This window comes from Nicotiana attenuata, unplaced genomic scaffold (genome assembly GCF_001879085.1).
Source record: "Nicotiana attenuata strain UT unplaced genomic scaffold, NIATTr2, whole genome shotgun sequence".
Lineage (NCBI taxonomy): Eukaryota > Viridiplantae > Streptophyta > Magnoliopsida > Solanales > Solanaceae > Nicotiana > Nicotiana attenuata.
The window spans coordinates 2,101-14,926 of NW_017674932.1; the positions used below are offsets into that span (position 1 = coordinate 2,101).

Genomic DNA, 12,826 nt, shown 5'->3' on the forward strand with positions numbered 1-12,826 from the left:
GGCTGAATCAGTTGTAAGCAAATGTATACACGTACTGAGTTCTTCATCTGAAGTTACAAGCATTCCTTTGCTTGTATTTAGTTTGATATCAAACCATACTTTTAATGCATATCTAGTTGAATCAATATTTGCAACTTCACTAATTTTCTTCAGGAAAGTATTGAATGATATGTCCTTATTAAGTAGAACAAGTTTTGTATCATGATCCAAGTATTTGAAATCAGGAGTCCAACTCCCATTGAAAGTTATAACAACGCAAATCGAACTCATCCTGTAGACTGTAGTTTTGGTTAAAAGTCATAACAAAAGTGTCAAATGTAGGACAAAAACTTCGGCTCATCACTAAATACACCAAATAAACAAAAGCTTTACGACAAATACTATAGAGTCCAGGACAAAAACTTCAGCTTATCAATTGCTGAAGTTTTTAAAAATGAACTAAATAACTTCAGCACATTGGGCTGAAGTTATTTGAAAAAGCTTTAGGACAAAAACTATCGAGTGCAGGAGAAAAACTTCAGCTTATCAAGTGCTGAAGTTTTTAGAAATGAACTAAATAACTTCAGCACATTGAGCTGAAGTTATTTGAAAAAGCTTTTGGACAAAACCTATCGAGTGCAGGAGAAAAACTTTAAAAACTTCAGCTTATCAAGTGCTGAAGTTTTTTGAAATGAACTAAATAACTTCAGCACATTGAGCTGAAGTTATTTGAAAAAGCTTTTGGACAAAACCTATCGAGTGCAGGAGAAAAACTTCAGTTTATCAAGTGCTGAAGTTTTTTGAAATGAACTAAATAACTTCAGCACATTGAGCTGAAGTTTTAGAAAATGAATTCAACAAACTTGAGCACGTTTTAGCATTAATTGCATAGTACACAGGAGTGAACATAATAAAGACAATTAAAGTAGTAATTATATTCCGTTGGGGTTATATGTTAGTGTAATAATTACATTCCTATCACTTTCATGCATGTTTTTCTTTAGACAATGTTTAAAATTCCTCTTTGCCTTTTCATATACCATGCACAAGTTTTTTTCCCCTATAAAAGCACGCTATACTTTGAGAGTTTATTCACTCAAACAAATATATTCTAGCAGACATAATATACAAAAAGGAGAAAAATGGATGTTGTCATCAGGCAAATAGTAGAAGAAATCAAGCAAGACATTATAGAGGCCTTTGAGGTGAAACTGGATGAGCTCATAGACAAATACGATAGGGAGCTCGGAGAAATCAACAACAAGCTCGATACGCTTGTGATGTATGCAAGATTTGATAATCTTGCTGATGAAGATGCTCGTCCATCTGGTAGTGACAACGACGATGACGACGACGATGATGATAATATGGACAATTAGTTTTTCTTTTTGTTATTTTTGTTATTTATGTTAATTTATCGTTTTAATGTTTAATGAAATGTTAAGTTTTTGTTACAAGTTTTTTGTGCGTTTTTTCTAATATTAATTCTATTCAATATTAATTTTTAATTTATCCAGTGTAGGAGGAAAACTTCAGCTCCTGTTGCTGAAGTTTTTAAATAATAACTAAAAAACTACAGCACATAGGCCGAAGTTTTTGGTGCAATATCAATTTTTAATTTAGCCAGTGTAGGAGGAAAACTTCAGCTCCTCCTGCTGAAGTTTTTAAATAATAACTAAAAAACTTCAGCACCTTGGCCGAAGTTTTTGGTGTAATATGATTTTTTAATTTAGCAAGTGTAGGAGGAAAACTTCAGCTCCTCCTTCTGAAGTTTTTAAGTAATAAGTAAAAAACTTCAGCACCTAGGCCGAAGTTTTTTGATGCAATATGAATTTTTTAATTTAGGCAATGTAGGAGGAAAACTTCAGCTCTGCCTGCTGAAGTTTTTAAGTAATAACTAAAAAACTTAAGCAACTATGCCCAAGTTTTTTGATGCAGTATGAAATTTTAATTTATGTTTTATTATTTTTTACCCAGTGTACGAGGAAAACTTCAGCTTTTAATTATTAACAAAAAAACTTCAGCAACTATGCCAAAGTTTTAAAACAATCATATAATGTTTTAATATAATTTCTTCTTCGATGTGTTATTTGCCAGCTCGTTAACTAATAACTTCAGAATAGAATGTTAGAATTCATCGTCAAATAGATTTAGAATTGCAAATTCAGCATATAATTCAATCAATCAATCAGAAAACATATAATTCAAAAACTATTTTTGAATTCTGGAGATGAATTTGAATACTTACAATGTATTTGAATTTGAATTTGAATTTGGAATTTGATATGGAATTTGAATGCGAGACGCGATTTCCGGAGAGACGGGCTGATGGAGGAGATACGGAGGAGATCTGGAATTTGAATCTGGGAATACGGAGGAGAGACAGACCTTTATATGTTTTTGAAGGGGTATAATGGTCATATTATTACGGATTTTTTGTTAGTTGGTTACGAAATCAATAGTTTTTAAAAACAGGGTGTAGGTTAAAAGGTGACATAAAAATAGGATACGACTGCAAATCGCCCTGTATGAAACCTCGTCTCGGTTTAAACTCATCTCAGGCTGATATTATATAGTATAAAATAAAAAGTTATATTTTCTATTCCTAAAAGGCTAAATGACGTAAAGCTAGCCAATTTCATGATGATACCTCACCGTACAAAAAAAAATGCTGGAGAAAAAAAAATGAAAAAGGAGAGTTATCATACACCAAATGATAACTAAGGAGAAGAGAATTACAACTAGAAGGAACCATATGGGCCTTTAACTTTCTTTATTTTGGGCCACAAAATTACAGGCCCAAGATTCCATTTTTAGCTCAGAATTTGAAGCATCTGAAGTGGAATAGCGCCAAAAAGAACAGATTATTTTTTGTGACAGATATTTTCAGTTAATCTCTTTTCTTATCCCTCTAGTCAGTAACCCTTTAGTAGCATAATTGAAACTTCAGCAAAAAATTTAAAAAAAAAATATGAGTTGTTCTTTGAATCATTTACCTGCAATTACTTTGAAAAATGGTTCAGTACACAGAATTTCTAAAAGGGTGTCTGGTTCTATGTTGAACACAAGAGCTATGGCTAAAGAACTGTACTTTAACCATGATGGTTCTACAACAAAGAAACTTCTGGTCATTATGTGTTCTTCTTTTTTTTTTTTGGCTATATTTTTGTTGATTTTCAAGATTTTGAGTTGGGTGAAATTATTGTGCAGGCAGGTGTGGATTTGGTAGCAGAGTTGGTTGGAGTGACAATGGGTCCAAAGGGAAGGAATGTAGTGCTTGGAAATAAGTATGGTCCTCCCAAGATTGTTAATGATGGTGAAACTGTTCTTAAAGAGGTACATTACAAGCATTAACAACATTGTTTTTAGTGGCGAAGCCAGAAATTTTGCTAAGAATGTTCAAGATTTAATATATATATATATATATATATTTGAATTAAATATAGTATTATTTTCTGGCGAAGGGTATTTAGAACAGACCACCCTTCAACATGTGTAGCTATGCCTTTGATTAGGGGCGGAGCCATAGTGTTGGTTGTGGGTTCGGCCGAATCCATTAACTTTTGTTCAAACTTTATATTTGTATTAATAAATCAAGATTATAATCCTGAACCCATAAGGTTCAAATTCTAGCTCCGCCTCTGCCTCTGATAGTTATATGCTTACATTTGATGGGCCTATGGTATTCAGGGTTTTAATTGTCTTCTTGTCTATGGAGATATAGAGGTGTGCCATCTTAAAAGATCACTTCATTCTGCATAGTGGAAGTTACTATTGTTGCTTGTTTGAATTTCAATGTGTCATGTCTTCTCTTGACATTTTCTGGGGCCTACTGCCTACAGTTGATGCTTCTTCCATTCTCCTACTTGTTCTGCTTTCTCCACCAATTTTGGTTTTGTCATTTCTGGAACTTATAGGGGAACTCTTAGTTAATTGTCCTCTCCTTTTATTTTTTATTTTTTTAATGATGTGATGCACATAGGCCTATTTATATTACAATATAAACCAGGTATATAAGCAAAAAGTTATAAACAAATTGTACCAAGTATATCCATGTAGTAATTGTACATAGGTATTTTTGAATGCTGATTGAAGATAGCTTAAAGTGTTTTCAATAGTAAATTTAGGTATAAAGTCAGGTTTTGAGCTTCTCTAATTCAACTTACTTTCGAATTCGATGGACTAGTGATGCTTCATGTTTTTCCTTTTCCACCTGGCTATCATGCACTGAATATACCCGTTGTTTTCAGTACAGATTCAGCTGGAGGATCCTTTGGAAAATGTCGGAGTAAAATTGGTTAGGGAAGCCGGTGCCAAGACTAATAATCTTGCTGGTGATGGTTGCACAACATCTATAGTGCTTGCTCGGGGTCTGATTGCTGAAGGTGTCAAGGTTGAATAGAATGGAATAACCTAGACTGCTTTCATGTTTCAGTTATTTCTGGTATAATGGTGATTACTTATTATCTTTCTCTAGGTTACTGCAATGGGCGCAAATGTTGTCCAAGTGTCTCGCGGAATTGAGAAAACTGCTAAAGCCCTCGTTTCTGAGCTCAAGCTGATGTCCAGAGAGGTATGAGGAAGGACAAATTACTTTCCCTTTTTGATCTTGACGGAGAAACAGATTTGTCTAGGCAAGAATATGCTTAAAATCGGCTTTCTTATTCAAGATGTATGAGGATGTACTATCTTCAACATCTCTGTTAACAATGACCAAACCGTGCAGGTTGAGGATCACGAGCTGGAAGACGTTGCTGCTGTTAGTGCTGGCAACGATTATGCCATCGGGAGCATAATTTCGGAAGCTCTTAGACAGGTTGGAAAAAAAGGTGTTGTCACAATTGAGAAAGGGAACTATACTGAAACCAATCTACAAGTTGTAGAAGGAATGCAGTTTGATCGTGGCTATTTGTCACCTTATTTTGTAACTGATCGACGAAAGAGGATTGTGGAGCTTCATAATTGTAAGGTAGCAACTGCTTCTGTTAAGCACTAGTGCCTGTTGTATATCAGGTATTTATAAGGGAATTATTTTTATTTTTTTTGTTGCAGTTGCTTTTGGTTGATAAAAAAATTACAAACCCGAAGGAGTTGGTAAAAATTTTGGACAATGCAGTAAAGGAGAAATACCCGGTTTTGATAGTTGCAGAGGGCATTGAGCAGGATGCTTTGGCTCCAGTAATTAGGAACAAACTCAGGGGTGTCCTAAAGGTAGCTGCTATAAAAGCTCCATCTTTTGGGGAGCGCAAAAGCCATTGCTTAGATGACATCGCTATCTTGACTGGAGGTAGTGAAATATGCATAGTAAAACAGAAATTGTTAGTTGGTTATGTCTGTTACCTCATTTCTCTTCATGGTTTTTGAAGAGATGTTATGGCTCAAAGCTTCAGTCTTCTTCATGGATGAACCAACAGAACTACATGAATCTTGTCAATATTTTGTAAGGGCAGCCCGGTTCACTAAGCTCTCGCTATGCGCGGGGCCTGGCGAAGGGCCGGACCATAGGGGTCTATTGTATGCAGCCTTACCCTGCATTTTTGCAAGAGGCTATTTCCACGGCTCGAACCCATAACCTCCTTGTCAATATTTAGTATTCTCTAAATTCTTTTAATATCCACATACTTAATTCATCGCGTCTCTGCAGGAACTGTGATCAGAGACGACATGGGATTGACTCTTGAAAATGCTCACAAGGACTTGTTGGGAACTGCTTCAAAGGTGGTGATTACTAAGGACTCTACATTGATAGTTACTGATGGAAATACTCGAGCGGCTGTTAGCAAGAGGGTTTCTCAGATACAAAAGCTTGTTGAGGTGTGTTCTTTAAAATCCTGCAGAATGTAGTAGAGTTAAACAGCTGTTTAGTTGATAAGTCATTTGATTTTGCAGAACACAGAAGAAAATTTCCAAAAGAAGATCTTGAATGAAAGAATTGCAAGATTATCTGGTGGTATTGCCATCATTCAGGTAACAAAAGATCTATCTGCCCCAGAATTTTGTCAATCTATTATAAATATTTTTGATACACAAAGTATATTTGATTGTGTAAGTTGAAATGTAGGTGGGAGCACAAACACAAGTTGAGTTGAAAGACAAACAACTAAGGATTGAGGATGCCCTCAATGCCGCAAGGGTAATTTTCTATTCTCCTAATACTTAAAAGCCATGGTTGATTACACATGATCGATTATGATTTATGAAGTTCTTTTCCTTTTTTTTTGGATGTACTATAAACAACCTTACCACTTGTCATCCCTAATACTTCATATAAATTTTTTTACTCTCAAAATCACGAGGGGGGAGGGGTGTTAGAATCGAAATAATCAGGTGTCAAGGGGTAGCTAACAAAGCAAACCAGTGACCAAATTCAGATCGCCAGATAATGTAAGGGACATGGCCTGACCCACTAGATAAACACTCATCTTTCAAAAGTACTTTTGATGAATGGTAAAGGCGGATTTCGGCTTTTATGTTGGTGGATGCGAGACGCCAACGCATCCACAACTCCTTTGTAACAATTGGTACGAATTTAGCTTAAATTTTATATTATTAGAAATTTCTCACCTACATATCTATAATTCAAGTTGAAGGCAATGAATGGGTGCGCCAATCGCGCTGCCACATTGTGCATCTGACCCTGACTATACAGTAAGGATTTTGACGTGAGTTTTGTTTTAAGCGCTTAAGATAGGATATAGCCAAACTCATTCCTGGGATTTATTCCACTCTAGTAGGATAAACTCGATTTATTTGATCTTATATCTAATCCTATTCTATGAGGTGCTATCAAATATTTCTTAAAGAGATAAATTCTTCAAAGCAGTAAGTTTCTCTACTTTGCCTGCTCAGGCTGCTACTGAGGAAGGAGTAGTAGTGGGTGGTGGCTGTTGTCTTCTGCGACTATCGTCAAAGGTGGATACTATCAAAGAAATGCTAGACAATGACGATCAGAAGGTTAGTTACTACGTTATAGTAAAGGTTCATAATCTAGATTGTTCTTAGTTTAATTTTTGAAAGCAATTTTCTTTTCGTTAAACTATCTCACTCCTTAGTTTCTTTTTCTGCTTGCTTTTGATCAGGAGGATTAGATATTTGTGTTTTCTCCAACTGGTGCTGCTTTTGTAATTTGCATATCTGATCCCTAGACTGACAGTTCCCTAACTATCGCAGATAGGAGCTGATATTTTTAAAAGAGCGCTTTCCTATCCTGCAAAACAGATAGCAAAGAATGCTGGTGTAAATGGGAATATTGTTGTAGAGAAGGTACCTTTGAATGTTGTGTCATTTTTGTACAGTTTGTTTCAGCCAATAAAGTTATTAAACGGGAATACATCACCTGGTGGTTAACTTGGAATTTTTAACATATGTGCAGATTTTGTCAGTCGATAACATGAAATATGGATATAATGCTGCAAGAGACAGATATGAAGATTTGATGGCTGCCAAAATTTTGGATCCTGCAAAGGTAAGATAATCGATTTTTGTCCAAGGTGAAGGGGAAACATCCTTGACTTCCACATTCTCCAGCAAATTATATCTTGTAGTATGGTAGGTGAAGAAATCTTGAAAAACTTCTTGAACTCTATCTGTAAGCTTGCCTGCAGTCTTTGAGTCTTCTCCACGACAACCAGAAAAAAAAGGATAGCCCGGTGCACTAAGCTCCCGCTATGCGCGGGGTCCGCGGAAGGGCTGGACCACAAGGGTCTATTGTACCCTGTATTTCTGCAAGAGGCTGTTTCCACGGCTCGAACGCATAGTCCAGTTATATAACTGATACTAAAACACAACTCTGTTATCAAAACATAGTCCGGAACTCCTCTATTGATCAGTTTTTACTCTGATGGTAAACAAGCTTTGTACTGTTAGTGCACTGTAGATTTCTTCAACATCTTAACTAACTAATGTATGAAACAGGTTGTTAGATGTTGCCTAGAGCATGCAGCAGCAGTTGCTAAGACCTTCCTAATATCTGATGCCGTTGTTATTGACATCCCCGAACCGGTATCCAGACAGATGAGAAGACCACCAATGCCAACTTCAGGTACCTTTACCAACAAAAATACATAAGTAAATTCTCTAAAAGCCTCTTTCCATCTCTATGTGTGGTCTGATTTGAATAATATAACTCCCAAATCCGATGTTTTTATCACATAAATGATTTGCAGGTGCAAGGCTCACTGATCTCACAGGTGATGGAGCCAGAATTTTCACTAAGGGAAGTCAAAATATAAAGAATAGCACACAAAGAAGACAAGGGAATTTAACAATATAGTACACACACAAAAAAATATCCTAGCTACACAGTGCAATTTTCCAGCGTAGAGGACACCCCTTGGACCAAGGTGGTTCCGCCACTGGCAAGTGGTTGTTCGTGCAGACATAAATGAGATGGTTAATTATTTTGCCCATCATAAGATGCCAACTTCTGAAAAGAGTTCTGCAATGATTCCTAAAAAAAACTCAGCTTTGAAGAAATTAGATTGATGGTTTATCCATCAGTTGACACGTTCCTTCTGGAATCTCAAATGGTCAAATCGCGCTTACAGGATTATGCTCGAGTAGCAGTTATACATGTTAGATGCCTAGGAAATATTTGTAAGTATCTAATATGTATGCCAACCAAATTTCTGAAAGAACTGATGAAACAGCAATCCATGACAATGAATGTGGATTGTGTACGAGCAATCAGTTTCATAGCTGGATATAGTATTTTTTTTTTTCCACATATGTTGTTCTGCTCAGATCACTAGAAACACATGTTTCTATTACTAAACTAATTCAATGTAACATCACCAAGACTTATTCTCCTATTGAACTTTGATATGCAAAATGTAGTATATGTTTCTGTTGAATTTTCATATGCAAAACTATATAGAGTAATTGGAAAAGGTTATGCTTTAGAGTAATTTATTCCCAAACACAAACAAGGTAAAAGGCATTTGTATGTTATTGTGTACAGGCTAGCATAATTATGAATTTTGGCAATGTTTCTGAAGTAAATTGGTGTATATTTGTCATATATTTTCTCTTGCCCTAAGAAGCGCAGGGAGGGTATAATACTGATAAAATGCTTATGTATATTCAAAAAAGCACCCACGTATTATTTATGATCGCCTAAATATTCTCCGAGTGATCGCTTATTAGTTATTACCAGGATCGTTTCTTTATAAAGTGGGAGATTCTGGTTAAATCATAGATCACCTATGTGTTATCTAAAAATCGCCCATGTATATTTATGATCGTCTAGTTGATCTCCGGTTGATCGCTTATTAGTTATTTTTAGGATTGTTTTTTTTTTAAATTTTAAGATTCTCGTGAAATCACATATCCCGTATGTTTTTTATCTAAAGATCGTCATGTATTTTTTTATGACAACCTAAGTGATCTCAGGTTGATCGCTTATTAGTTACTATAAGAATCATTTTTCTATAAAGTAGGTGATCCTGATGAATCATTTATCGTCTATATCTTGTCTAAATATCTCCATGTATTATTTATGGTCGCATAAGTAATCTCCAATTATTATCAGAATCATTATTTTGTAAAGTGAGAGATCCTGGCGAAATCATAGATTGCCTTTTATGCTATTCAAAGATCGCCCACATACTATTCATGATCGCCTAAGTGATCTTCGGTTGATCATCTATATATAGTTATTACCAGGATCATTTCTTTATAAAGGGGGAGATCCTGGTGAAATCATAGATCACCTATAAATTATCTTAAAAATTGTCCGCATATTATTTATAATCGCCTAAGTGATCTCCAGTTAATCGCTTATTAGTTACTACTAGAATCATTTCTATAAAGTGGAAGATTACGGTGAAATCATAGATCGCCTATTTTTTTTTAAATTAAAGTCCAAAAGTCTCATATTGATGAAAAAAAATAAGAAACACAACGAATTCCTCCAATTCAGCTTAACACGAAGGAAAACTATTTCAAACTTGAAACGGGAGGATCTTCTCCTTTTATTTTATATAACTCTTGACCAAGAAGAACTCCAAACACTAAATAAGGTGATCTTCTGATCTTGACCATTGGACGTCACTTTTCCTTTTCTATTGACATTCTGATGCTGAAAGAGAATGGTGAGGAAAAGGTTTTGAATTAAAAATGATGTGGTCTCTCAAGACAGTGGCTTGCTATGTTGCACGGGCTCTCCAAAATGTTGCCGCACCCGTGTCGAATCCTCCGAAAATACACTACTTTTGAAGGATCCGACACGCACCAGGCAACATCTTTGGAGAGTCCGAGCAACATACGTGGCTTGTTTAGGTTGTTGACTAATCCTCATGGCCTCATACACTACTTTTGAAGGATCTCACACGCACCAGCAACATCTTTGAAGAGTCCGAGCAACATAAGTGGCTTGTTTAGGTTACTGACTAATCGTCATGGCCTCACAGAGCACTCTCTATCGCATCAATACAATAGCCAATGGATCTTCTCGAGTTCATGGCCTCTGCTAATCTTGATCGAGCCCCGTGATGATGACATAATAATGACAAAGTGGTAATTACAGCCCATCTTATCACAGAGTCAGCTTCATTCTCATTAAAGCACAACCATCTTAGCACTCTGTCCAGCTGTTGAACATCTGAGTGAAGTAATTCTGAGTATCCAAATACCAGGTGCTCCGCTACTAACCCTCCCAGTATCACACACAAAAACTTGTTCAAAGTCCGGGATGAGATGTTGGCCCTGATTTCCTTGCCTTGGGTAAACTTTTTGCTAGATATAGTATCAATGTCAACTTGTTTGAGAAATTCAAAGCCAAGAAACTGCACATTTCCTTGAGCAAACTTGTCATGTATAATATCTTCTACATTAGGTACTTGATAACTTCTTGGTAAGACGCCGACCAAGTAACCAACAAGAAAATGCCCAGCCTCATGCTGCAAAAAATGCACCTCCTGAGCTAAAGGTATATTATATGAGCTCCATCATTTAAAATCTGTATAACAAACAATAGCAAAAATTGAATGTAGAAAGAGCAAGAGTTGAGATAACTTACTGGCAACATTGTGACTTGGCATGTATTGAGATTCAAGTGTGCAAAAAAACTAGCTACTAACAGAAGAATTAAAACATGTATGCCAGTGGGCAATGCCTAAATATGTCAAATATATCTGTTTCGATTAAGCAAGTTGCACGCGGACCTAGAGCATTGAATATGGTTCCCGGAACCCAGTAACTATTGCATAGATCCTGTATTTATATAATGAAAATCAACTAAATATTTCTAAATATTTAACTGTGAACCCAATCATTATGGCATATTAATTTGAGATTACGGTAAGAATCCATAAACATTAAATCCTGGATCCGCCTTTGCCACTAATGCCCTTAAGGAGACACATCCCCGCACGCTAGTGAATTGGATGTGACACACTACGCTAATCTCACGTCGATAAAACACGAGAGAGATGTTGGGCATATAAACAGGCTACCCTAGTGATGTGTTTTAAAGTCGTCCGGGCTTAGAGCTGTTATATGTTGGGTATATAATTAAACATGCTTTAGACCCTAGTAACGCGTTTTAAACGTAAAAATAGCACGGGCTAGCCAATTTTCGGACTGGTCATTCAAAAATAGCCAGCATTTGCAAGGTCATTGAAAAATAGCCACTATTTTGCTGCAACACGGAAAGTTCCAGCATAATATACTGGAGATCAGTGCACCTATGTATGAACTTCCAGCATATTATGCTGGAACTCCAACACGCGAAAAGTTCCAGTATAATATATTGGAGTTCCAGTATATTATACTGCAATACCAGTATATTATACTGGAGTATTTTTCCGGATTTTAAACAGTGTTTTCGTTCAGATTTATCTTTACATAAAAAGTGGCTAAATTTCGATTACTTTTGAAACTGTGGGTATTTTTAAACGACCACTTGTAAATCTGGCTATTTTTTAATTTCCGTGCAGCCTCATCCCAGACAATATCATTGGGATCATCTGAATATTGCTTTATGAAGCACTATTCGAAGTTCTGATAATGAAAACTGATAGGAGTAGCAAATTGTCATTGTTCTTTCAGTTAAAAAAATCCATCATATTATTAAAAAGTCTTACTTGCAAACACATTTGATGATCTTCATAAGGAGGATCATAATTTTCACTCCCCATAGAATCTTCTATTCCCGTCAATAAGACATCCTCATCTACCCGAGCAAACTCGATGCTATGTTTAATTGAACGCAGAATCGAATCAGCTAAAGATTCAAAAGACGCTGAATTATCCATATGTAGTTCTTGTGTTGGTATTCTTTTAGGCACCACCAGTTTAACAGAGCCGAAACCAAGTAGGCCTCGGGGTTTGTGCTGTAATTGCTTCAAAAGAGAGTGAGCGGCCTTGTAATTTCCCTTTTCTAACTCATTATCAAACCTTCTCAGTGCTCTACGACGTCGTATTGCTTCGGACTCCTTCTCCCTCGCCGTCCAAACGAAGGCTCGAACCACCGGAACGGAAAGCTCTCTCACCGCCAAATTCATTCGTTTTAATCAATTTTAAAAGAAGGGAGAGCTCAATTTTAATCAATTTTCCTCAGCTTTTATGGTGTGGCTGGAAATGGAGGAATGGTAGCGGTCTGTTTGTTTTGTGTCTTCAAATAGGGGATTGTTATACAAATAGCCAGTCAAATTCACTGTTTACTTTTTCAAGCTGTTATACATAAATTATATATTAATTATACACATATTATACATGAATTTTATATATTATATATTCGTCGACTATTTTTAGTTTAAGAAATTAGGTGGATGGCTATTTGGGTTAATTCTTCAAATAGGTTTTTATAGATCGTCCATGAGTTATCTAAAAATTGTCTATGTATTTT

At 36.0% G+C, this 12,826-nt stretch overlaps 2 protein-coding genes across 3 annotated transcripts; one reads left to right on the forward strand and one right to left on the reverse strand.

Moving 5' to 3' along the window:
• Positions 1 to 2,826: 2,826 nt before the first annotated feature.
• LOC109219471 (ruBisCO large subunit-binding protein subunit beta, chloroplastic) lies at positions 2,827 to 8,766 on the forward strand. Its single transcript, XM_019383930.1, has 14 exons — positions 2,827 to 3,106; positions 3,190 to 3,315; positions 4,235 to 4,372; positions 4,457 to 4,552; positions 4,706 to 4,948; positions 5,032 to 5,266; positions 5,624 to 5,793; positions 5,869 to 5,946; positions 6,041 to 6,112; positions 6,829 to 6,933; positions 7,150 to 7,242; positions 7,352 to 7,444; positions 7,894 to 8,020; positions 8,145 to 8,766. The coding sequence occupies exons 1-14, from the start codon at positions 2,951 to 2,953 to the stop codon at positions 8,249 to 8,251; spliced, it is 1,839 nt and encodes a 612-aa protein (XP_019239475.1). The 5' UTR covers positions 2,827 to 2,950; the 3' UTR covers positions 8,252 to 8,766.
• Positions 8,767 to 9,866: 1,100 nt separating this feature from the next.
• On the reverse strand, positions 9,867 to 12,566 carry LOC109219472. 2 transcript variants are annotated; one of them, XM_019383932.1, is made up of 2 exons: positions 12,063 to 12,566; positions 9,867 to 10,877 (listed from the first exon to the last, which is right to left on the reverse strand). In XM_019383932.1, exons 1-2 carry the CDS (start codon positions 12,480 to 12,482, stop codon positions 10,383 to 10,385), a joined length of 915 nt encoding a protein of 304 aa, XP_019239477.1. In that variant the 5' UTR covers positions 12,483 to 12,566; the 3' UTR covers positions 9,867 to 10,382. The 2 variants fall into 2 exon arrangements, with proteins under 2 accessions (XP_019239477.1, XP_019239476.1); XM_019383931.1 differs by having other exon boundaries at positions 9,867 to 10,895.
• Positions 12,567 to 12,826: the final 260 nt, after the last annotated feature.